Source organism: Puma concolor, chromosome E2 (genome assembly GCF_028749965.1).
Source record: "Puma concolor isolate L17-30 chromosome E2, mPumCon1.1.hap2, whole genome shotgun sequence".
Classification (NCBI taxonomy): domain Eukaryota; kingdom Metazoa; phylum Chordata; class Mammalia; order Carnivora; family Felidae; genus Puma; species Puma concolor.
Window position 1 is genome coordinate 56,381,178 of NC_141681.1, and position 24,420 is coordinate 56,405,597.

Sequence of the window (24,420 nt, forward strand, 5' to 3'; positions counted from 1 at the left end):
ACCCGTATTCCGTTCTCCATAGAAACGCGCCAGAAACGCCGCTGACCCTCGTCAGGTGTTCCCGGGAGAGGAGGCCGGGCGAGGGAACTAGAGCGAAGGAAGTTTAGGGAAGTAAGTTAGGCCCTGAAGAGGTCGCTGCAGGTTCAGGAGAGACTCAAGTCCTTGTGTGGGTCTATTTGTAGAAAAGGCGGGGAGAGGGGCGGCCTGTCGGCCTCTAGGTAAGTTGTTGCTCCCCTAAGTCGGTGAAGGTAGCGTAGGGCGGGTGTGTTTTTGGAGGTGAGCACGGAGGAGTCTGTATTGAATGTCTGTAATCGAGATGTCTTTGGGGTCAATCCTGGGGGGGCTGTGCTGGTCAGTGATTAAAGATCTCAACAGATCAACTACCGAGAGTCCTGAGGTCAGGGTTTAGGGTCTTCGCAGGTCACTCAGCCTGTAGGTGATTGACAGCTGGTGGGGTGGTGTTTGTCACAGAAGGCGGCGTTTGGCTCTGGTTCTGCAATAATTTGGAGCTCAGTGTTTGAGGAACCATTAAGGGAGGTCAGTGTAGCTGATCCAGTTTTGGTATTGATTCGGTGGGGTCGTGGCCTGTCTTTTGTGCAGGATCGTGTGACAGCAGGTTTGGAGGCTCAGGGGCCCCGGCTGGTTCGTGCGTTGGGCTCAGATCGGCTCCTGGAACAGACGTGTTGAATGTTAACATTCCTTAAAAGCTTCAGGTCCAAGTCCCTCCTCCATATAATTTTCTAATCTCTTTTGGCTCTCCACATCATCCCGTCCCTTTGAATCCGCAGAAATGAAAGTTTTGGGAGAGAGAAACGATTCAGCAGATTTAAAATTAATTAGCCTTTTATTTAAGATTCTGTGTTTATCCTTCTGTAATTTTACTGTGTGTTGTCTTGGATATTTCCTTTCAGGTTATACATTATATAAAGTCTGCTATTTTCCCAGTATTTATTTAAAAAAATTTTAAATGTTTGGTTTTTTAGAGAGAGAGACAGAGTGTGAGAGTGTGAGAGGGGAGGGAGCAGAGAAAGAGGGAGACACAGAATCCGAAGCAGGCTCCAGGCTCCAAGCTGTTAGCACAGAGCCCAATGTGGGGCTCGAGCCCATGAACTGAGAGATCATGACCTGAGCCCACGTCGGACACTTAACGGACTGAGCCACCCAGGCGCTGCTCAGTATTTATACCTTTGAGTTGTCTTTTAATTTTTAACTTGTTGAGGTGTTTTTAAAACTTTGATTCTATAGCTCATATTCTCTCTCTCTCTCTCTCTCTCTCTCTCTCTCTCTCTCTCTTTTTGGTGTGCTCATTGTTCTGCATATTGAAGTGTATGTACATAGGGTAAATAAAGAGATAGGAGAACAACATAGTTTAAAGGAAAAATTCACTGTTCCTCGCTGTCCATATGGCCTCATTTCTAAAATTGATCTGAAAATTACTTGCCACTGAGGCAGAGTTCTGTTCCAATTCTCCTTTGCCACTTCCCATTACCTGCTACTTCAGGGTCTTATGCCTAAGTCATGATTCCTGGGGAACCAAATAGACACAAATACTGGGGACCATGTGTCAAGGTGAGTACACAGTAAGAGAGAATGTAACACTGAAAGTAATTTTGCTCTTCGGCCTGCAGGTCCTGACAAGAGACAAGAAATGAATGAAGAAAGACGAGGTTCCACGACCTAGACAGTGTCATTTCTGGAGCACTTTTGACTGGCTACTAGATTGCTAACTAGAAATTTGGGGCATATCTGGAAGAGACAAAGACAGAATATCCCAGTTGTTGGCCATTTCTCAAAACAGAAGAAAATGATCAATGCCCAGGTGATTTTTGTCTTTTTTAAAATTCTCTTCTTTATTCCCTGGTGAATTTATAGAGGCTTGTGAAAATATAGAGCCTGAGTGGCTCAGTTGGTTAAGCGTCTGACTCTTGATTTCAGCTCAGGTCACGATCTCACAGCTGGTGAGTTCAAGCCCTGCATCGGGCTCCGCATTGACAGTGCAGAGCCTGTGTGGGATTCTCCTTTTCTCCCTCTCTCTCTGCTTCTCCCCTGCTCACGTTCTCTCCTTGTGTCTCAAAATAAATAGCTTTATTTTTTTTTAAAATCCGTTCAGTATCTAGAGAGAAATAAACTTTGACTCTACCTCCAACATCATGGCAAAGTAGAATCAAGAATATAGTGTTAATGTGATTCCTGGTAAATGACCAGCATTGGAACATAATATGTAACTAAAGGACCCTCTGGGTTACATCAGCTGACACGCTGCATCTAATATGTGTGACAATGACAAGAGAATCATGCTAAGTTACATGATATGCAGTGACTGAGCGGAGAAAGCAGAAAGGTTCCTCAGGGGATGTCAATATTTCATGGCACTGAGGACTCAGGAAAAATTTTATATTCTTCTTAGAGGTGATGGGGTAGACAGTGTTTTCAGCAGTCACCTTTTTTTTTTTTTTAAGTTTATCTATTTTGAGAGAGAGAGAGAGACTACGAGCGTGGGAGGGGCAGAGAGAGAATCTCAAACAGGCTGTGTGCCATCAGTGCAGTGTATGGGGCTCGAACTCACAAACTGTGAATTTACGACCTGAGCAGAGATCATGAGTCGGACACTTAACCAACTGAGCCACTGAGGCGCCCTAGAACACTAACCTTCTAATGAAGGCAGCAGCTGACTCCCTCTTGCTGTTTATTATAGAGTTCCACAGAGACTCCTGGGGCATATACCAAGCAAATTCAGTGAACACGGCTTTTTCAAGGGACCAAAGTAAGGCTCCAGGAACAGATGCCTGTACTGGCATTCAAGTACAGATTTGGCCTTAGATAGTTGCACAAAATTTTGTCTAGTAAGGGCTTGAATTACTGGGTTCTAGGATGTTTGCTTTACAACTTTATGTTATCTCAGAAAATGAAGAATCCTTTCCTGTTTAAAAAAAAATTTTTTTAACCTTTATTTTTGAGACAGAGAGAGACAGAGCATGAACGGGGGAGGATCAGAGAGAGGGAGACACAGAATCTGAAACAGGCTCCAGGCTCTGAGCTGTCAGCACAGAGCCTGACGCGGGGCTCGAACTCACGGAGCGCGAGATCGTGACCTGAGCTGAAGTCGGCCGCTTAACCGACTGAGCCACCCAGGCGCCCCCCTTTCCCGTTTTTAGATCCAGTTTTTACCTACTTTTCTTTTTAGTGCTTTTGTTTCCTGTAACTATACAAATTGCTCACGAGTACCTTTTAAAGAAAAAAAAAAATCGGGGCACCTGGGTGGCTCATTCGGTTAAGCATCTGATTCTTGATCTCGGCTCAGGTCGTGATCTCACAGTTTGTGAGTTCAAGCCCCATGTCAGGCTCCGCACTGATGGCATGGAGCCTGCTTGGGATTCTCTCTCTCCCTCTCTCTGCCCCTCCCCTGTTCATGCTGTCTCTCAAAGTAAATAAATAAAACTTAAAAGCAAAAAAGTACATTCTCTCTTCATGTCCTCTTTCCTCATTCCTTCATACCGCTTTAACAGATGTGTGGTGTGCTCCTGCTGTCCCTGGACCTGTGTGTGCATCTGTGCACGTGGCCCACTTACAAATGTAACTGGATTTATGTACATCTGCGTATGTAAACACACCTGTCATGACATCTTGTGTGTCGGTGGAACCATACTCCAAAGAGCATAATCTGTTCTTAATCCAGGCATCTAAAGAAATAATGACTGCAATGGATTGATGAATATTCACTATACAAAATTCCATTGGTCTGTAGTCATACTCAATGAGTAAAACTGTGTAAAGCATTTAGCGGGTACCTTCTAAGTGATATGTGGATCGTCTATGCCTAAAATCTTCGCCAATGCTTAATAATAGCACATTATCAAATTGCATAATTGCAATCTGGGGCTCGAACCCACGAACCGTGAGATCAGGCCGAAGTCAGCCGCTTAACTGACTAGTGAGCCACCCAGGCGCCCCCTAATATCCTCGTAATTCCTTAAGTGAAAAGAGCACTAGAGGCATCTTTCGGTCCAATATTTGGTCTTCGATCTCATCTGTGACAGAGTTCCTAAATCCCTTGGAATGTCCTGGGTGATAGGAGCAGCTCTTGTTCTTAATAAACTTTTTATTTAAAAATTTTTTTGGGGGGCGCCTGGGTGGCGCAGTCGGTTAAGCGTCCGACTTCAGCCAGGTCACGATCTCGCGGTCCGTGAGTTCGAGCCCCGCGTTCGGCTCTGGGCTGATGGCTCAGAGCCTGGAGCCTGTTTCCGATTCTGCGTCTCCCTCTCTCTCTGCCCCTCCCCCGTTCATGCTCTGTCTCTCTCTGTCCCAAAAATAAATAAACGTTGAAAAAAAAAATTTAAAAAAAAAGAAAGGAAAAAATTTTTTTAATGTTTATTTATTTTTGAGGCCGAGAGAGACAGAGCATGAACAGGGAAGGGGCAGAGAGAGAGGGAGACACAGAATCGGAAGCAGGCTCCAGGCTCCAAGCTGTCAGCACAGAGCCTGACGCGGGGCTCGAACTCACGAAGTGTGAGATCGTGACCTGAGCCGAAGTCGGATGCTTAACCGACTGAGCCACCCGGGCGCCCCAGAGCAGCTCTTGTTCTAATGGTGTGACTCTGGGTGGGCTCCTGCATGGGGGCTGGTCTGCAGAAAGGCCAAGCCATTATCAGAAGTGTGGAATTTTCAGCAGTATCCCCATTATCCAGAGAGGAGAGAGGGGCTGGAAATGGAGTTCATGACCCCCCATGCCTGTGATGGAGCCTCCATAAAATCCCAAAGGTGTGTGGTTTGGAGAGCTCCAAGCTTAGTGGACGTGGGTGCTGAGGGGGTGACGTGCCCCTCCCCTCGGACCTCGCCCTGTTCGTCTCTTTCATCTGGATGAAATCTGTATCCTTTATCATATATAATAAACTAGTACGCGGTTAAGTACACTGAGTTCTCTGAGCCGCTTAAGCAAATTAATCAAACCCAAGGAGGGGGAGTCACTGGAACCTCCACTCTGTAGTTTGTTAGAGCACGGGTGACAACACGGACTTGGATTGGTGTCTGAAGCGGGGGCAGGGGCAGTCTTGTGGGACTGACCCCTTAACCTGTGAAATGTGACGCTGTCTCCAGGTAGGTAGTGTCAGAATTGAGTTCAGTTGTAGGCCATCCAGCTGGTGTCAGAGAAGGGCTTAAAAAACACACAAAAACACCACCTATACTTCAGAACTGGTCTCAGCGTCATAGTTACTATTAGCAGGGCAGCTTCCTTTATATTCCTCATGAACCAATAAAAGCGAACCTTTCATATTAAACAGGGCTTTGTTATTACAGGAATCACTGACACTGGAGGACGTGGCCGTGGACTTCTCCCGGGAGGAGTGGCGGCTCCTGGCCCCAGCCCAGAAGGACCTGTATCGAGATGTGATGCTGGAGAACTACAGGAACCTGGTGTCAGTGGGTGAGGACAGTTTCCCTGTGTCCCTCAGAAGGTGCCCGGTCGGTGGCCTTTCCTTTCTCAGCTGCTTACACTTCAGGGTCCCTGCACTGTTCTGAATGGCTGATACCCAGGACCACCTCTGGCACATGCTAAAAGGGTCTAGTATTATGAGCTGTTTTTATTAGCAACACAAATGATGCCAAGCGCGTGGGGGTTTTCCGCACCGACAACCAGGCCTCCAGCTCTTCAGGTAGCAGCTAGGTGTCCTGCAATCCATTTCAGTTCTGACACTACCCAGAGTTGGCGTCAGACTCCACAGGTTTAAGGGTTTAGTACTGCAGGACCGCCCTCACTTTGGAGGCCAGTTGCAAGTATTGGGTACCCACTCTACCCACGCTTCAGTCTAGCTATAAATTAGGCATTCCTGCAACCCCGCTTCTGGTCTGCTAATTTGCCAGAACAGGTCGCAGAGCTGAGGAAAGCACTTTACTTAGGATTACATTTTATGGGGGCACCTGGGTGGCTCAGTCGGTCAGGTGTCTGACTCTTGGTTTCGGCTCGGGTCATGGTCTCGCGGTTCGTGAGGTTGAGCCCTACATTGGGCTCTGTGCTGACAGCGCAGAGCCTGCTTGGGATTTTCTCTCTCTGCCCCTCCCCTGCTTGTGCTCTCTCTCTAAAAATAAATAAATGAACATTAAAAAAGAAGATTACCATTTTATTATAAAGGATAAAACTCAGGAGCAGCCCAAAGGAAGAAAGGTAGAAGGGAAAGTATGGGGGGAGGGGTGTGGACCTTCTATGACCTGTCCAGGTAAGCCACCCTCCTAGCACCCCAGTGTGTTCATCAGCCTGGAAGCTCTCCCAGCCTGGTTTTTTGGGACTTTTTATGGAGATTTCATTATGTAGACATAACCACTGAGATCATTAGCCACTGGTGATTAACTCAGTCTTCAGTGGCCGGGGGAGGGGGTTGGAGCTGAAGGTCCCAACCTCCTAATCACTCGTGGGTGTTTCTGGCAGCCAGCCCCCAGGCTAAAGCTAGATCGGTGCCCCTGTGACCAGTCATTAGTTCACAAAAGACACCCTTCACTCTGGAGACTCCAAGGGCCTTAGAAGTTCCTGTGTCAGGAACTGGGACTTAGAACAAATCCTGGAACAGATGTTCCTATCACAGCTGCCACTCAGGAAATTACAAGGGCCTTACGAGCTCTGTGCTGGGAGCCTGTACAAAGACTAAATATATATTATAATATCACAGCATCACGAGTGCCCTCTCCCGAGAGAAGAACCCCTGCCGTGCAGATGCGAAAACTGTCAGCCCCTCACGTGTAGCGTCCTCCCATCCCGACACACCCCAGCCCATCTCCAAGTGTCCTGTCTCTCCCACGGGCAGGGCATCAAGCCAGCAAACCAGACGTGCTCGCCAAGCTGGAACGAGGGGAAGAACCGTGGGCGATAGAAGAGGAAGTCCGCAGTGGAACCAGTCCAGGTGAGTGGGAGCCAGCTAGCTGGGTCACTGAGGAAGTCCCCCTCCAGCCGGGGAGAGGAGGCGGGCCGGGTGCTTGAGGACTCCATGCATCTCCCTGCCATGGGAGAGCTTTTCCTCCAGGTCTTTAGAAGGAAGTAGAACTCTTTTTTTCCTCTTCTGATATGATATCTGATCCTTGCTTTTTTTCATTTTACACCTTAATTTGTGTTGCTTTTGCCTAGGGTTCTTCCATGGATTCTGTAGCTGACCCCCTTCTTTGTGCCCCATCAGAGTGGGTGTCCCTGTTCCTCCCACCCTGGCTGTGAAATTACCCTCCCGGGGGCTGAGTCCAAAGAGAAATGTGTGACTTCACACTGTTTCCGACGGTTGCACGTTCCGGCCCCTCTGGAAATGCTGATTTCCCTCCCAACAGCCAACTCCACCCTGTATGTTGTGTCTCCACAGTAACCTGGTCTCTTCCCTGGTCCGCTTCCTAGCTCTTCCCCCACCTTGAAGGTCTTCAGATCCTTTCCATTTTCTCTGCTGTATTCCTAATACTTGAGATTTCTCTTCTGGGTTATGGATTAAGCTCTTTCTGATGTCTGGATGTGACTCCAAATCGATACCTCCCTACTTGTTGTCTAGTGTGAATTCAGTTCTAGGTATTTTACCTGCCTATGATTTCCGAGTCCCTGCATGAGGAATAGGAATGCTCTGCCCTCCACACAAAAAATCCCTCTTGATCCCATTTTAACATTATTCTGTCTTAGTACTGCACACCTTACCCTGCCGACGCTGTTAACTGTGGCATTCTTGTCTTAAAGATCTCTGCTATTTCTGTTGACTGTGTCACTAGAAAAGTTTCTGTTGACTGTTTCACTGGAAAAGATGGTTTTACATCATCAGGTCTAGCCTAAATCAGCTGTGTTTGCTTCTGTGGCTTCCTTCCTGTGGTTGATATTTCTGATTTTCCTTTGGTTCATCGTAGGTCTTCCTGTTGTACTAATTTCTCTAAATCATTTGTTTTTCATATTCTTTTTTTATAAGCAGTTTTTTTTTTAATTTTTTTTTCAACATTTTTTATTTATTTTTGGGACAGAGAGAGACAGAGCATGAACGGGGGAGGGGCAGAGAGAGAGGGAGACACAGAATCGGAAACAGGCTCCAGGCTCCGAGCCATCAGCCCAGAGCCTGACACGGGGCTCGAACTCACGAACCGCGAGACCGTGACCTGGCTGAAGTCGGACGCTTAACCGACTGCGCCACCCAGGCGCCCCTATAAGCAGTTTTAAGATAATTCACATAGCCTACAATTTGCCAACTTAACGCATACAATTGAGTGCTTTGTATCACATTAACACAGTTATGTAACCATCCCCGATTCTGAAAGATTTTAATCACTTTAAAAAGAAACATTTCTGGGGCACCTGGGTGGCTCATTCGGTTAAGTGTCTGACTCTTGATTTTGGCTCAGGTCATGATCTCACGGTTCATTAAGTTCAAGCCCCGCATGGAGCCTGCTTGGGATTCTGTCTCCCTCTGTCTGCCCCTCTCCCACTTGCTGTCTATCTCTCTCTCATAATAAATTTAAAAAAGGAAAGTTAAAAAAAAGGGAAACATTTCTAGGACTCCTTTTTTGAAATATTTTGAAATATTTTTTTTTTTTTTAATTTTTTTTTTTTTTTCAACGTTTATTTATTTTTGGGACAGAGAGAGCCAGAGCATGAACGGGGGAGGGGCAGAGAGAGAGGGAGACACAGAATTGGAAACAGGCTCCAGGCTCTGAGCCATCAGCCCAGAGCCTGATGCGGGGCTCGAACTCACGGACCGCGAGATCGTGACCTGGCTGAAGTCGGACGCTTAACCGACTGCGCCACCCAGGCGCCCCTGAAATATTTTTATCACTTTAAAAAGAAACATTTCTAGGGCACCTGGCTACTGGCTCAGTTACGAGAGTATGCAACTCTTGATCTCAGGGTTATAGAGATTACTTAAAAGTAAAATCTTTGGGGCACCTGGGGGGGCTCAGTTGGTTAAGCGTCTAGCTCTTGATTTCAGCTCAGATCATGGTCTCATGGTTTGTGAGATCGAGCCCTGCAATGAGCTCTGTGCTGACAGCACGGAGCCTGCTTGGGATTCTCTCTCTCCCTCTCTGCCCTTCCCTGACTCGTATTCTCTCTCTGTCTCTCTCTCCCTCTCAAAAAAAAAATTTTTTTTTTTTTTAAAAAGTAAAATTTGGAGTGCCTGGGTGGCTCAGTCAATTAAGTGGCTGACTTTGGCTCAGGTCATGATCTCATGGTTCATGAGTTCAAGTCCTGCATCAGTCTCTGTGCTGACAGCTCAGAGCCTGGAGCCTGCTTCAGATCCTGTGTCTCCCTCTCTCTCTGCCCCTCCCCCATTCTCACACACACACACACACACACACACTCTCTCTCTCTCTCTCTCTCTCTCTCTCTCTCAAAAATAAACAAACATTAAAAGGGTGCCTAGATGGCTCAGGCTGCTAAGCTTCTGACTTCAGCTCAGATCATGATCTCACGGTTCATGAGTTCAAGCCCCGCGTTGGGCTCTGTGCTGACAGCTGGGAGCCTGGAGCCTGCTTCACATTCTGTGTCTCCCTCTGTCTCTGTCCCTCCCATGCTCACACTCTGTCTCTCTCATAAATAAACATTAAAAAAAATTTTTTTAAGTAAAATCTTTTAAAAAATAAGATAAAGAAGAAAAGGAAACATTTCCTCCCAGGCCGCCAGCCCCAGGCAACCCCTGCTCTCCTTTCGATATCTACAGATTTGCCTGTTCTGGATATTTCATATAATCATAAAATATTTGGTCTTTTGTGTCTGGCTTCTTGCATTTAGCCTAATGTTTCTGAAGTTCTCCTGTGCTTTAACATGTATCAGCACTTCATTCCTTTTTATTGCCAAATAATACTCCCACTGTATGAATATACCACATTTTATTTACTTATTCATCCATTGATGGACATTGGGTTCTTCCACTTTTGGGGCTTTTATGAATTATTCTATGAACATTAATTTTTCTTGGGTATACATCAAGGAGTGGAATTCTCGGGTCACATGGAGTCCAGGAAGTGTCTGAACATGGTGCTTCCAGACTCATGGTCAGCATTTCCTCCTCCCAGCCATGGTGTGTGACAATAACAGAGTATTGCCAACCAGGGGACCTCACTTGATCCTTTGGGTGTTTTTACTGGGGCTCAATCCCACATTACCCACGTGGCTGAACTTTAGTTTCTAGCCCCTCCAGAAATAAGGCTAATTCCTATAGTCTCCAGTTCCTCTGAGGGTCTGAAGGTTGGAACTGATATGGCATGACCCAAAGCCTCCATCGTAAATCACATTGTTAGAATGTCCAGTGGTCAAAGACCCCAGGCAAACAAAGACACTCCTGTCAAGTAGGACATTCCAAGGGCCTAGAGATCACTTCCCTGGAGCCAAGGGCAAGGCCATACTTCTCTTTGGGTGAGGTTAAATCTTCACTGAAGGTAACTCTAAACACGAACAATAAAGGGATTAATTTAGAAATAAAGAAGAAATAGAGCTCATGGCCGTCCGATCAGAATGGAATGACAGCATGATATGTATAAGGTACACGTACATTTTGAATTAAGAAGATGCTGCCATGAATTAGGAATGAAGGCATGAAATAGGAAATGGGCAAGGCCATGGGGTTGACTATTCAGAGTGGTCTGGAATTGGCTGGATGAAAGCCAGCATTAAAAGGTGTCTGTAGGAGAAGCAGCGGGGACATGGATGAATGGGAGTATTCATGATGATGTACACGTTTATTGCCAGGATGACTGGGTTTGATAGGTGAGTAATCGAGGTAGCGTGGTGGAGGGCTGTGCTTGGTTTTGTATTTTTTGTACAAAGATTTCCTGCCAATCACGTGTGGCCTATATGAGCCAGGTGGACCAAGGTTGGACTGTGGTCCACTAAATCTGATTGATGTTTGGGAAGTTAGTTGGATGGTGGTCTATAGAAAGGCAAATTTAGGAACAGGATTATAATGCAAGAGTATCTTTCAGCTCATGTTAAATTCTGAAGGCCTTACTTTCTTATTTGCTAGGTAACAAATGCATTTTTTCTATATACACCTTAGTATGCATATTTCCCTGATCTCTCTAGTCAGAATTTGGTTTCTCTCAGTGAACTTAAAGAATCCACAAACTAAATGTTGGACTATCTAAAACCTTCATTATCTTTCATTCTCTGTGTCCTCCCAATGTTTCACCCGGTCCTCTTTTGAATAACAGGTATGTATTATTTCCACACTGCTATCTCTATTTATACCCCCAACCAGATCTTGATGTCTATACTACATTTTTTTAAGTTTATTTATTTTGAGAGAGAGAGACAGAAAGACCGTGTGTGGGGGGAGGGGCAGAGAGGGAGAGAAACAACCCCAAGCAGCACAGAACCTGATGCAGGGCTCCCCATCCCACGAACCATGGGATCATGACCTGAGCCAAAACCAAGAGTTGGACGCTCAAACAGCTGAGCCACCCAGATGCCCCTATACTACATTCCTAATAATCCTCTCGATGTTTGCAACACAGACTTTTTCCAACACTTTCTGGATCTCAGTAATATTCCTCATCTCCATTTGACATGTTTCTACCTACCCAGTGGCTCAAGCCATAAGGTTAGCAGGGTCACCCTGATTCCTAACCACTGTCTGCTGAATTCATCATTTAACTGTCTTTTCCTTATGCAAGTATGTCCTGTTTCTTAAACAGTACAGTACAGATTAAAGTATGTCCTTTAATCACATTTAACAGTATCCAACTCCTTTCTTTTTTTTTCTTCATTTGGTTTTCCCCAACTAGGCTTAAGATCAGTGAAAGTGAGGCATATTTTAAATGTTCCAAACACCAGCATAAGTGCCTGTACACAGGAGCCATTCAGTAAACAGCTTGGAGTGAATAAACACAACCCTCATCGTTCTGGATAGTAGTCTCTTCTACCCCTGTGACCTGATGTCTTTCCAAGTTCTGTGGAATGGTATCCCTCCGACCTTGTCATTTGCTACCCAAAATGACTTGTGTTTTAGTATCTCTGCAAGTTCCTAGTTAGAAAGCAGCCAAATGTACATATGTTGTCAACGGTGTCACCTTATTGGTACACTTACTGCTTTTTTCTTTTCATTTGTCTGTATAATTATGTTTTTATCAATGTATAAGAGATAAGGAACATTTATATATGGCATTCTGTATTATACTGTTGTCACTAAAATGCCGTTTTTAAGAAACACCAAAGAATTTCTTAAAGTTTTATTTGGGGGCACCTGGGTGGCTCAGTCAGTTGAGTGTCCGACTCTTGATTTTGGCTCAGGTCGTGATCCCCAGAATCTTGGGATTGAGCCCCACATCGGGCTCCAAGTCTGGAATCTGCTTGAGATGATCTCTCTCTCCGTCACTCTCTCTAAAAAAATAAAAAATAAAGTTTTATTCTCTCTTTCTCTCTAAAAAATAAAAAATAAATAAAGTTTTATTCAAAACAAGATTATGAAAGGATTCATTGTTCTCTTCTTTTCTAGAAACTGGCAAAGTTGATAATCACCTGCAGGGTCACTGGGAAGATGAAAGAATGCTGAAAGGTATGGAACTGTACCCCGAACACAATGCATTCGGAAATATCGTCCCTCAAAGCAAAAGTCATTTTCCTTTCAGGCAAAATCATATGTTTGAGTTCTATATAAAAACTTTGAAATCAAATTTAAGTTTAGCCAACCAGAGCAAGATCTATGAAATTAGGAACTCTACAAAAGTCAATGGAAGTGAGAAATCATTTCTGCATGATAAGCGTGAAGATTTTCATTCTGCGGTTAAATTCCCTGTAAGTACAAGACCCGTCAGCAATAAGTCCCAAGTCACTAAGCATCAGAGAACTCATGAAATAGAGAAAGCCCATGTGTGTGGTGAGTGTGGAAAAGCCTTCGTTAAGAAGTCTCAGCTGACAGATCATCACAGAGTTCATACAGGAGAGAAACCTTATGGATGCAATATTTGTGCAAAAGTTTTCTCCAGAAAGTCCAGGCTCAACGAACATCAGAGAATTCATAAAAGAGAGAAATCCTTTATATGCAATGATTGTGGAAAAATCTTCACCATGAAGAGCCGTCTAATTGAACACCAGCGAACTCACACCGGAGAGAAACCCTATGTTTGCAGCGAATGTGGCAAAGGTTTCCCAGGGAAGCGTAATCTCATTGTGCATCAGCGAAATCATACTGGAGAGAAATGCTATGTATGCAGTGAATGTGGGAAAGGCTTCACTGGGAAGAGCATGCTCATCATACACCAGCGAACTCACACAGGAGAGAAACCCTACGTCTGCAGTGAATGTGGGAAAGGCTTCACCACGAAGCACTATGTCCTCATACATCAGCGAAATCACACAGGAGAGAAACCCTATCTATGCAATGAATGTGGGAAAGGTTTCACCATGAAGAGTCGACTGACTGAACATCAGCGAACTCACACCGGAGAGAAACCCTATGTATGCAACGAATGTGGAAAAGGCTTTCCCAGGAAGAGTAATCTCATTGTACATCAGAGAAATCATACGGTAGAGAAGTCCTACGTATGCAGTGAATGCGGAAAAGGCTTCACTGTGAAGAGCTTGCTCATCATACACCAGCGAACTCATACTGGAGAGAAACCCTACGTCTGCAGTGAATGTGGGAAAGGCTTCCCCCTGAAGAGTCGGCTGGTCGTACATCAGCGAACACATACCGGAGAGAAACCTTACAGATGCAGTGAATGTGGGAAAGGTTTCATTGTGAATAGTGGACTGATGTTACATCAGCGAACTCACACTGGAGAGAAACCCTATATATGCAATAAATGTGGAAAAGGCTTTGCCTTTAAGAGCAATCTCGTGGTACACCAGCGAACTCATACTGGAGAGAAACCCTTTACGTGCAGTGAATGTGGGAAAGGCTTCACCATGAAACGCTATCTCCTCGTACATCAACAAATCCATACAGGAGAGAAATCCTACGTCTGCAGCGAATGTGGTAAAGCCTTCGCTGTGGAAACCGAGCTGATTTTACATCAGCAAATTCATACTGGAGAGAAACCTTATGCATGCAATGAATGTGGGAAAGGCTTCACTGTGAAAAGCCGTCTAATCGTTCATCAGCGAACTCATACAGGAGAGAAACCTTTTATATGCGGTGAATGTGGAAAAGGCTTCTCCTCAAAGAGAAATCTGATTGTACATCAGAGAACTCATAATGGAAACAAACCCTAATGACACAATGAACGCGGTCACACCTTGAGGAGGAAAATACGCCTTGTGTCACATTGGAGATTTCACACAGGATTGACTTCCTTGATTTGTACCGACTGTGGAAAATCCTATTCATTACCTCCCAGGGAATTTATGCAGGAGACAAACTATGTATGTGGTGAGTGTGAAAAAGTCTTCCAACACCAAGTCAGCACCATTGGACATCAAAGAATTCATAGAAGAGAAAGCCTCGATGGGTTCAATAAGTGAGGATTACATCTCTCTCATTTGTCAAGCCTCGTTAATACACACAAGAAATGGGGGCACCTGGGCGGCTCAGTTGGTTAAGCGTCCAACTTTGGCTCAGGTCATGATCTCACGGTTTGTGAGTGTGAGCCCCACATCAGGCTGTGTGCTCTCAGTGCATCAGGCTCTGTGCTCTCAACACAGAGCCTGCTTCGGATCCTCTGTCTCCCTCCCTCCCTCTCTGCCCCTGGCTCACTTGCATTCTCTCTCAAAAATAGACACTAAAAGAATACACACAAAAAATGTGTAAGTCAAAGTACATAATCCTTTGCAGGGAATCTGAAATTACATACAAGTGAACTCAGGCAGGAGACAAACAGTGATAGTTCAGTGAACTCATTAAACACCAGTGTGCTCCCAGCATACCTGAAAAAGTCAGTGTAGATTAATTAGCCTGTTGCTAAATTTTCACCCTTGGGAAGGTAGGGGATTTGGATAGGAGTGACATCTAATGGATGCAGAGAATGTGCTAGTGCCTTCAGTGATCAGTTACCTCACACCATAAGTCAAAACAGGTAGACAAAACCTCTGACACATTCAATGTAGAGACGTCTTGAGGAAACATTTTTAGGTAATTATATATCTGAAAAGCATACAGTAAGATGAATCGTGTGACTGGAGAGAGCAGGAAAGCCTCATGGGAATAAAGATCCTGTCTAATCAGTGATCATAACAGATCACCAGTGAACTTACACACAGTAGCGACATGACGATCGTGGGAAAGTCGTTGCCTAGAAGTAAAACCTCAATAGTTGTCTGAAAGTCATGCTGAAGGAAAATGGCAGTGAATATGGTAGGATTTTAGTGATACATTCTGCCTCATCCTTTCTCGTGAAGTCATGCAGAAATAAAACTCATGAACACACTAAATGTGTTGGAACTAGCAAAACATCAGAAATTCTGAAGAAAAGAAGCCTCGTGAAAATGATGCATACCTGAGTTTTCTGTCACAAATCTAAACTTAATACACCTGATGTCCATTTCGGGGCAGGGTACCTTGAATCACATTCTCAGTGATTCCATAATTTTAAAGCAGGGTGTTCTCACCGCTGATTAAATGTTAATGTTGTACACAAGGCAGGAGTGTTCTGCGCCCAACGTGTGTCATCTGATTCTTGCATTTCTGAGGCTCTAAATTCATCTCTTTTGGGCAAAAGAAAAAGGAATATATTTATAAATGTAATTTAACATTTGGATGTATTTATCTAAGTTTATAAGTTAGCATTAAGTAGTTTACAAAAATAACCTTATATATGATTTTTCTAAATTTTTTTGAAATAATTTTAGACTCACAAGAAAGTGTAAAGTATGCAAAGTTCCTGAGTACCTGTACTCAGCTTCTTCAGTGACGTGATCTTACATAACTGTAATACATAATCAAAACCAATAAAATAACATTGGTACAATGCTGTTAACTATAGACCTTTTTTGGTTTTCACTAGTTTTTGCATGCACTAATTTGTGTGAGGTTTTGTTTTGTTTTTTAGTGGAGAGTTCTAAGAAACTTTATCACATGTATAGATTTCTGTAAATCCCACCACACCACAAGCAGGAAGCAGAATTGTGCCAACACAAAGAAACATCCTTGTTCTGCCCCTTATAGTCACACTCTCCCCACAACCCTGACCCATGGTGACTGCTGACCAGTACTCCATCACTCTGATTTTGTCATTTCAAGGATGCTGTTGAAATGGGATGATACAGTGTAGCCTTTGAAGACAGGCTTTATTTTACGCAGCAAATTGCCCTTAAGTTCCATCCACTTTGTTGGGCATATAAATAGTTTTGCTTTTTGTTATGAGTAGTGTTCTTTTGTGATGAATGTACCATGGTTATCTGTTCAGCGTTGATGGACTTTGGGTTGTTTCTAGTGTTTCACTGTTATGAATAAAGATGCTATGAATCCAGTTTCGTGTGAATGTAAGTTTTCATTTCTCTGGGATAAGTACCCATGTTAAATTTGTGTTTAACCTTATAAGAAACAGCCAGACTCTTCCTGAGTAGCCACACTAATTTACATTCCTACCAGCAGTGTACGGATGCTCCAGTTGTGTCTTTTCTAGCATTTGGCACGGTCATATCGGATCCTAGACATCCCACCCAGTGTGTGTATGTAGCACATAGTGGTGGTCTTAGCTTTCCCAACGGCACGTGATGCTTACTTAGCACTTCTACATATGCTGAGAACCATTATCAGGGAAAGTTGTTACTTTTGTTTTCAACCATCGAACATAATTTTAAAAACTCAAAGCCTATCATGTCTGATGATATATTCACCTTTTCCTTTTTTTACTTTGATATGTTTATTTTTATTTTATTTTTTAATTTATTTATTGTTTAACATACATCCAAGTTGTTTAGCATATGGTGCGACAGTGATTTCAGGAGTAGATTCTTTAATGCCCCTTTACCCATTTAGCCCACCCCCCCTCCCACAACCCCTCCAGCAACCCTCTGTTTGTTCTCTGTATTTGAGAGTCTTACGTTTTGTCCCTCTCCCTGTTTTTATATTATTTTTACTTCCCTTCCCTTATGTTCATCTGTTTTGTCTCTTAAATTCCTCATAAGAATGAACTCATATATTTGTCTTTCTCTGACTAATTTTGCTTAGCATAGTACTCTCCAGTTCCATCCACGTAGTTGCAAATGGCAAGATTTCATTCTTTTTGATTGCTGAGTAATACTCCATTGTATATATATACCACATCTTCTTTACCCATTCATCCATCGATGAACATTTGGGCTCTTTCCATACTTTGGCTATTGTTGATAGTGCTGCTATAAACATGGGGGTGCATGTGCTCCTTCAAAACAGCACATCTGTATCCCTTGGATAAATACCTAGTAGTACAATTGCTGGGTCGTAGGGTGGTTCTATTTTTAACTTTTTGAGGAACCTCCTTCCTGTTTTCCAGAGTGGCTTCACCAGTTTGCATTCCCACCAACAATGCAAAAGAGATCCTCTTCCTCCACGTCCTTCCAACATCTGTCGTTGCCTGAGTTGTTAATGTGAGCCATTCTGACTGGTGTGAGAGGTGGTATCTCATTGTGGTTTTGATCTGTATTTCCCTGATGATGAGTGATGTTGAGCATTTTTTCATGTGTCGGTTGGCTATCTGGATGTCCTCTTTGGAGAAGTGTCTATTCATATCTTTTGCCCATTTCTTCACTGGATTATTTATTTTTAGGTGTTGAGTTGGTAAGTTCTTTATAGATTTTAGATACTAACCCTTTATCTGATATGTTGTTTGCAAATATCTTCTCCCTTCTGTTGGTTGCCTTTTCGTTTTGCTGATTGTTTCCTTTGCTGTGCAGAAGCTTTTTATTTTGATGAGGTCCCAATAGTTCATTTTTGCTTTTGTTTCTCTTGCCTCTGGAGATATGTTGAGTATGAAGTTGCTGTGGCCAAGGGCAAAGAGGTTTTTGCCTGCTTTCTCCTCTAGGATCTTGATGGCTTCCTATCTTACATTCAGGTCTTTCATCCATTTTGAGTTTTTTTTTTTGTATGGTGTAAGAAAGTGGTCCAGGTTCATTCTTCTGCATGTCGCTGTCCAATTTTCCCAGCACCGCTTGCTGAAGAGACTGCTTTATTCCATTGGATATTCTTTCCTGCTTTTGTCAAAAATTAGTTGGCCATATGTTCCCTTTTCTTCATTCCTGATGTTTCGTGTTTCCTTCTGTCATTTCCTTTTTGTTAAAACTTCCTTTAGTAATTCTTGAGCAGATCTGCTGGCAACAAATTGTTAGTTTTCGTAGCAAAAGGGCTCTTGTTCTCTCTTTTTTCTGGTTCTCTCTTTTTTGGTCAGTTATTTCTCTTGATATAATAAGGATATGCAATCCAATTTACAAATCCTACTTGTGGGGAAAAAAAGACGTTTGCCATGCAGTGTTATGGTAAAATTCATTACCAACTTAGTGTTGAGTAATTCATTTATTAAAAAAAATTTTGGGGGGCGCCTGGGTGGCTCTGTCAGTTAAGCGTCCGACTTCAGCTCAGGTCATGATCGCACAGTTCATGGGTTCGAGCCCCGCGTCGGTCTCTGTGCTGACAGCTCAGAGCCTGGAGCCTGCTTCGGATTCTGTGTGTGTCTCTCTCTCTCTGCTCTTCCCCCACTCATGCTCTGTCTCTCTCTCTCTCTCAAAAATAAAAAAACAAACATAAAAAATTTTTTTAATGTTTATTCATTTTGAGAGAGAGAGAGTGTGGGTACATATGCATGAGTTGGGGAGAGGACAGAGAGGGAGGGATAGAGAGAATCCCAAGGAAGCTCCACGCTCTCAGTGCAGACCCCAACGTGGGGCTTGAACTCATGAACTGTGAGATCATGACCTGAGCCTAAATCAAGAGTCAGACGCTTAACTGACTGAGTCACCTAGGCGCCCCTAAAAATATATTTTTTGAGCATTTACACTGTGCCAGGCACCATTGTAGTCGCTGGGGACACATCAATGAACAAAATGAACAAAACAGGCAAAGTCATGGCCTTTGTGGTACATATCATATCGTAAATGCGACTGAGTAAAATAAATACATAATAGAATGTCAGTTCTGCTAAGTGCTATGAAGAAATATTAAGCTTAGTACATAAGTTGTAATGGAGGAACTATTTTAATAAGGGTTTTCAAGGAAGGCTGTTCTGAGCAGATGTAATTTGAACCAAGACCTAAGTGTACGGGAGGGCAACCAGCCAGCATATTTGTAAGCCAGGAACACTCCAGATCAGTTTCTAAGTGTTTTCTCTGGGCTTCCTGCCTCAGGATTCTCTGAAAAGCTTGAAAAAGATACAAATCCTTGAGTCACACTCCAGACCTCCTAAACCAGGACCTCTAGTATTGGGGTCCGGGACCCTGCATTTATAAAATGATCTTTGTGAACTCTTCTTAAATTTTAATATCTCTTCCCTAAATCCTGGATTAGTGTTTCTGTCACCATCTCCACTCTGTAACAGGATGGATTCTGGGCACTCTACAGTAAAAACAAACAAACAAACAGACAGACAGACATGAATGCTCTAGCAAGCAAGCGCTTAGAACCCTTTTACTTCTTATCCTTCTGTGAATCTACACATCCTGCCATGGCAAGGAAACTGATCAGGCAGGGTCCAAGACTAGGCTACCCAGGCTGCCCTGAGCTCTCTGGACCAGATGCTGAACTCACTTTCAGAGCTTGACATCCCAGGTGAATGGGGCTGCCCATTTAATCCTTGAGGGGAATATAATACTATTAAGAAATTATGCCAACAATAAGTTCTAAACATATAGAAACTAGAAAACATATATAAGCAAATGAAGAAATCTTAAATCACCCATAACTATACCTGAGAGTCTAGCATTGTTAACAGTATCTTCTCCCGAATTTTCAAAATATGTAAGTATGTCTTTCATGAAGGAAAAATGAGGCTTTTATTATATTTACTATGTTATGAACATCTACATCATTAAATATTCTAAAACTTTTCTTTCTAAGATTGACATCTTTTTATAATATTAAAGTAACAGAATCATGATACAAAGATGTTAATGGAAAACTGCAAAAATTGGGAATGTGAAAACTTTTTAAAAAAATGATACCTCTTCAGTGACTCAAGAATGAACCTTTTATTTTTTTTCCAAGATTTTATTTTTTTTAAGTCATTTCTACACCCAACGTGGGGCTCACACTCACAACCCAGAGATCAAGAGTGAATGGCACGCTCCACGGGCTGAGCCAGCCAGGCCTGCAAGAATATGAAAGCTTCTGACATTCACTACCCATAAGTATAAACCCTGAAGTAATCCAAACTAAGTATTTAGCCAATGACTGGGGCGCCTGGGTGGCTCAGTCGGTTAAGTGTCCGACTTCAGCTCAGGTCACGATCTCGCGGTCCGTGAGTTCGAGCCCCGCGTCAGGCTCTGGGCTGATGGCTCAGAGCCTGGAGCCTGCTTCCCATTCTGTGTCCCCCCCCGCCCCGCCCCGCCCCTCCCCTGTTAATGCTCTGTCTCTCTCTGTCTCAAAAATAAATAAATGTAAAAAAAAATTTTTTTTAATATTTAGCCAATGACAAATATTTATGATTTGTTCCCATAACGGGGGTCATAATATTTATACTATCCGCAGACGTGTTTTTTTCTTCTTGAGAAAAGTTATATTTCTTTATTTAAACTGACAGTTGCAGTATATTATTTTCTCTCTTTTTTAAGCTTATTTATTTTGAGAGAGAGAACAAGCAGAGGAGGGGCAGAGAGAGAGAGAGAGAGAGAATCCCAAGCAGGCTCCGCATGGTTAATGCAGAGTCTGATGCAGGGCTCAGTCTTATGAACCCATCTCATGAACCCTCAGATCAGGACCTGAGCTAAAATCAAGAGCCGGAGGCTTAGCCGACTGAGCCACCCAGAGGCCCCTACAATATATTCTTTTCAATTTCTATATACTGTTTCTCTGAGTGGATATTCCACAATTTACCAAAGTATTCGTGTATTATTGTACATTTAGTTTTTTTCTTCTAAATTACAAAAGCCAATGTGGTTAATATTAAGAAACATTTTTACCGAGTAAACTGTTGCAATTAGAATTTCTAGGTCAAAGAGAAATTTTTTAATTGATTCAAGTTGCCTTCTAAAAAGGGAGTAGCTAGGGGCGCCTGGGTGGCTCAGTCCGTTAAACGGACGACTTCAACTCAGGTCATGATTTCGCGGTCCGTGAGTTCGAGCCCCGCGTCGGGCTCTGTGCTGACAACCTGGAGCCTGTTTCAGATTCTGTGTCTCCCTCTCTCTGACCCTCCCCTGTTCATGCTCTGTCTCCCCCTGTCTCAAAAATAAATTTTAAAAAACTTTAAAAGAAAATAAAGGGAGTAGCTACTTAACATCTTCTAAGATTAAACCTCCCACGCCTAAATAGTAATAAAATTTTAAAGTGTGCTCTTTTTTTTTATTTGGGAAATGTGCAAAGTATCATCTCGTAATTTCATATTCTGCAATGCCCCACGGTCACCTTCATCTATCTTTGGAAGGAAACATACTCATTTGCACCTTCACTTCATCCCTTCCCGCTAGAGGTAGCTATGTATCTACTCCCTGGTGGGGGGGGGGGGGGACATTAGCATCTATTAGGAAGCTCCGCCCTATTGGCTTCGTCCCTTCAATGGCAGTCTTCCTTAAACACAACCGCCCTCTCCCCACACCCAAGATGTCAAGTGACCACTGCTTTTGTCAACTCTGTGACCGCCGCTTCTCCAAGACGTCTCAGGTTCTACAAACCTTTTCCCCCCGCCGTCTGTCGGGGCATGAGCCCATCTCAGCCGTACGGACACCTGCCTTTCTCTAAGATGGCCGCGCCCATGGTGCTCCAGTCTGACGTCGGCGCTCGGCCGTGCACAAGGGCGCTGCCATCTTTCTTCCCCTGACGGATAAATGTGCCTGGTGGCCTTAGGTAAACACCGGTCTCTGAAGTCTCCCCTGGTTAGTACCGCTTTGTTGGTCATCCCTCGCACGGAGGAGGTGAAAACACTGAGGTGGCCAGTAATGATTTTGGCCTCCTCGCAGAGCCGCTCTGGCCCCTCCCGTTAGAAACGCCGGGGTGGGCGTGGCCGCTGACATCATAGAGCGGAGCCCGCCGTCGGAGCCCCGAAATCCCTCAGGGCCCTCAGGTCCTCGCGGGATTCGCTGGTTCCTGTGTATCCGAGTCCCTGGGTACTGCGAAGAAGGGCTTCCGACCAGGAAGTAGCTTCGGACGTGGGCGGCCTTTCGTCTCTACCCGCGGCGTTTGGAGAGGTACTGGTTCAGGTGAGTCGGGTTCTAGGCTTGGCTCGCCGCCTGTGGCGTCCGTGAAACGGGAGCGCGTGTGAAGGACCGCCGTTGGGATTTTATTTGGGTTCAGTCACTGAGGAATCCGGGGTAGTGATGGGGCCTTTGGGAATCGGTGATTAAGAGTCTAAGGAAATCGTCCACCGAGAGGCCGACTGTGTTAGGGTTCGAGGTCCACGTGGATCACGCTGCTTACGGGACCCGGTGCGTGAGAAGTGGGGTGGAAGGTTTTTTTCCGTGAACGCGTGTCTCGTCCAGGTTCGCGAGTTAATGTGGGGCTCCGTGTTAGAGAAGCCTGGGTTGGTTCAGTATGGCGTTTAATAGACGACTCACTCTCAGAGACTCCCGGTGGGCGCTGTCAGTGTTTGAGGAGGACCAGGGTCCTCGGAGAATCGGAAGGTTCAGGCTCAAACCCTGAATGCCGTAAACAGACCTGAAACCTGCATTTCCCCAGTTAATCGAAACCCAGTTCACTCCTTCAAGGTCTTCACGGACCTAAGAAAAAACTTTGCCTCCCCACATCACCACTCTTCTCACTGTCTCCGCAAAATTCAGTGTGTTCGGGGTGAGCTAGTGATACATTTACTGTTAAAGATGTAGTTCTTGTTCTTGCCTTTAAGGGGGTGCCTGGGTGGCTCATTGCGTCAAGCGTAGGACTTCGGTTCAGGTCGTGATCTCATCGTTCGTGGGTTCGAGCCTTGCGTCGGGCTCTGTGTTGACAGCTTAGAGCCTGGAGCCTGCTTAGGATTCTGGGTCTCCCTCTCTCTCTGCCTCTCCCCTGCTTGCGCTTTCTCTCTCAAAAATAAACATTTAAGAAATTTAAGTTTACTATACTTTTGGAGATTTTAGATTTTTTAAAGCTTTATTTATCTTTGAGGGAGGGAGCGCGCATGAGTGGGGGAGGGGCAGAGAGAGGGAGACAGAATCTGAAACAGGCTCCAGGCTCCGAGCGGTCAGCCCAGAGCCCGGCGCGGGGCTCGAACTCACGGACCGCGTAATCGTGACCTGAGCTGAAGTCGGACGCTTAACCGACTGAGCCACCCAGGCGCCCCGACCACAATCCCGTTTTAAAGCATTTTCATCACTCTGAAAAGTTTTCTTGGTCTTCTATCCACTCCTTCACTCCTACCCCCAGCCATGCACAACCACTGATCATCTTCTTGGGTCTATTAGTTTGCAATTTCTAGACATTTCTTATAAACAGAATCATAAAGTATGTATAGTCTTCTGTTGCCACCTTTTTTGATTGGCATTACATTTTGGTCTATATTATAATTCTCACCAGGTTTTTCCCCTTTTTCCCAAGTGATTTATTGAGGCAAAATTGACTTACAGTAAGCCACAGATATTTACGTCATATTGATTGGGGGACACCTGAGTGGTCAGTCAGTTAAGCGACTTATTCTTGATTTTGGCTCAGGTCATGATCTCATGGTTTGTGCATTCGATCCCCACGTGGGGCTCCGTACTGAGAGTGGCGTCTGGGATTCTCTCTCTTTCCCTCTCTCTCTGCCCCTTTCTGTCTGTCTGTCTCTCTCTCAAGATAAATAAATAAACTTAAAAAATCATATTGATTGGTATTTTGACATATATACTCATGAAAGTATCACCACCATGAAGATCATAAACACACCCCTCAGCACCAAATTTTCTTTATGCTCCTTTTTAATCTACCCCTCTCAAACTTCTCTCCCCAAGCCACCACTCATCTAGTTTTCATTACTATAGGCTAGTTTATATATTTTTAAGTTTTATATAAATGGACTTATACAGGATGTGCTGGGGTTTTTTTAAATTATTTTTAATGCTTATTAAAAAAAAACTTTTTTTTTTTTTTTTTTTTTTTTTTTAATTTTTGAGAGAGAGTGGGAGCAGGAGAGAGTCAGAGAGAGAAGGACACACATTCTGAAGCAGGCTCCAGGCTCTGAGCTGTCAGTGCAGAGTCCCATGAGGGGCTTGAACCCACAAACTGTGAGGTCATAACCTGAGCCAAAGTTGGATGCTTAACTGACTGAGCCACCCAGGCGCCCCTGGCCACATTTGCTTTTTATTTTTTATTTATTTATTTATTTTTTTCAACGTTTATTTATTTTGGGGACAGAGAGAGACAGAGCATGAACGGGGGAGGGGCAGAGAGAGAGGGAGACACAGAATCGGAAACAGGCTCCAGGCTCCGAGCCATCAGCCCAGAGCCTGACGCGGGGCTC

General features: G+C 44.2%; 2 protein-coding genes and 1 long non-coding RNA gene across 3 annotated transcripts in view; 2 read left to right on the forward strand and 1 right to left on the reverse strand.

The window, feature by feature from the left end:
- On the forward strand, positions 1 to 16,338 carry LOC112851184 (uncharacterized). Its single transcript, XM_025914729.2, has 5 exons — positions 1 to 218; positions 1,629 to 1,819; positions 5,296 to 5,422; positions 6,795 to 6,890; positions 12,429 to 16,338. Exons 2-5 carry the CDS (start codon positions 1,805 to 1,807, stop codon positions 14,144 to 14,146), a joined length of 1,956 nt encoding a protein of 651 aa, XP_025770514.1. The 5' UTR covers positions 1 to 218; positions 1,629 to 1,804; the 3' UTR covers positions 14,147 to 16,338.
- On the reverse strand, positions 12,149 to 22,104 carry LOC147573790 (uncharacterized). The gene is made up of 2 exons (XR_015244450.1): positions 21,668 to 22,104; positions 12,149 to 12,313 (listed from the first exon to the last, which is right to left on the reverse strand). It is a non-coding gene; the product is annotated as an uncharacterized LOC147573790 (long non-coding RNA).
- ZNF614 (zinc finger protein 614) overlaps positions 21,965 to 24,420 on the forward strand; it is a 13,996-nt gene continuing 11,540 nt past the window's right edge. Inside the window, 1 exon segment of the mRNA XM_086688380.1 lies at positions 21,965 to 22,192. The gene's annotated coding sequence lies outside the window, so the exon portion shown is untranslated.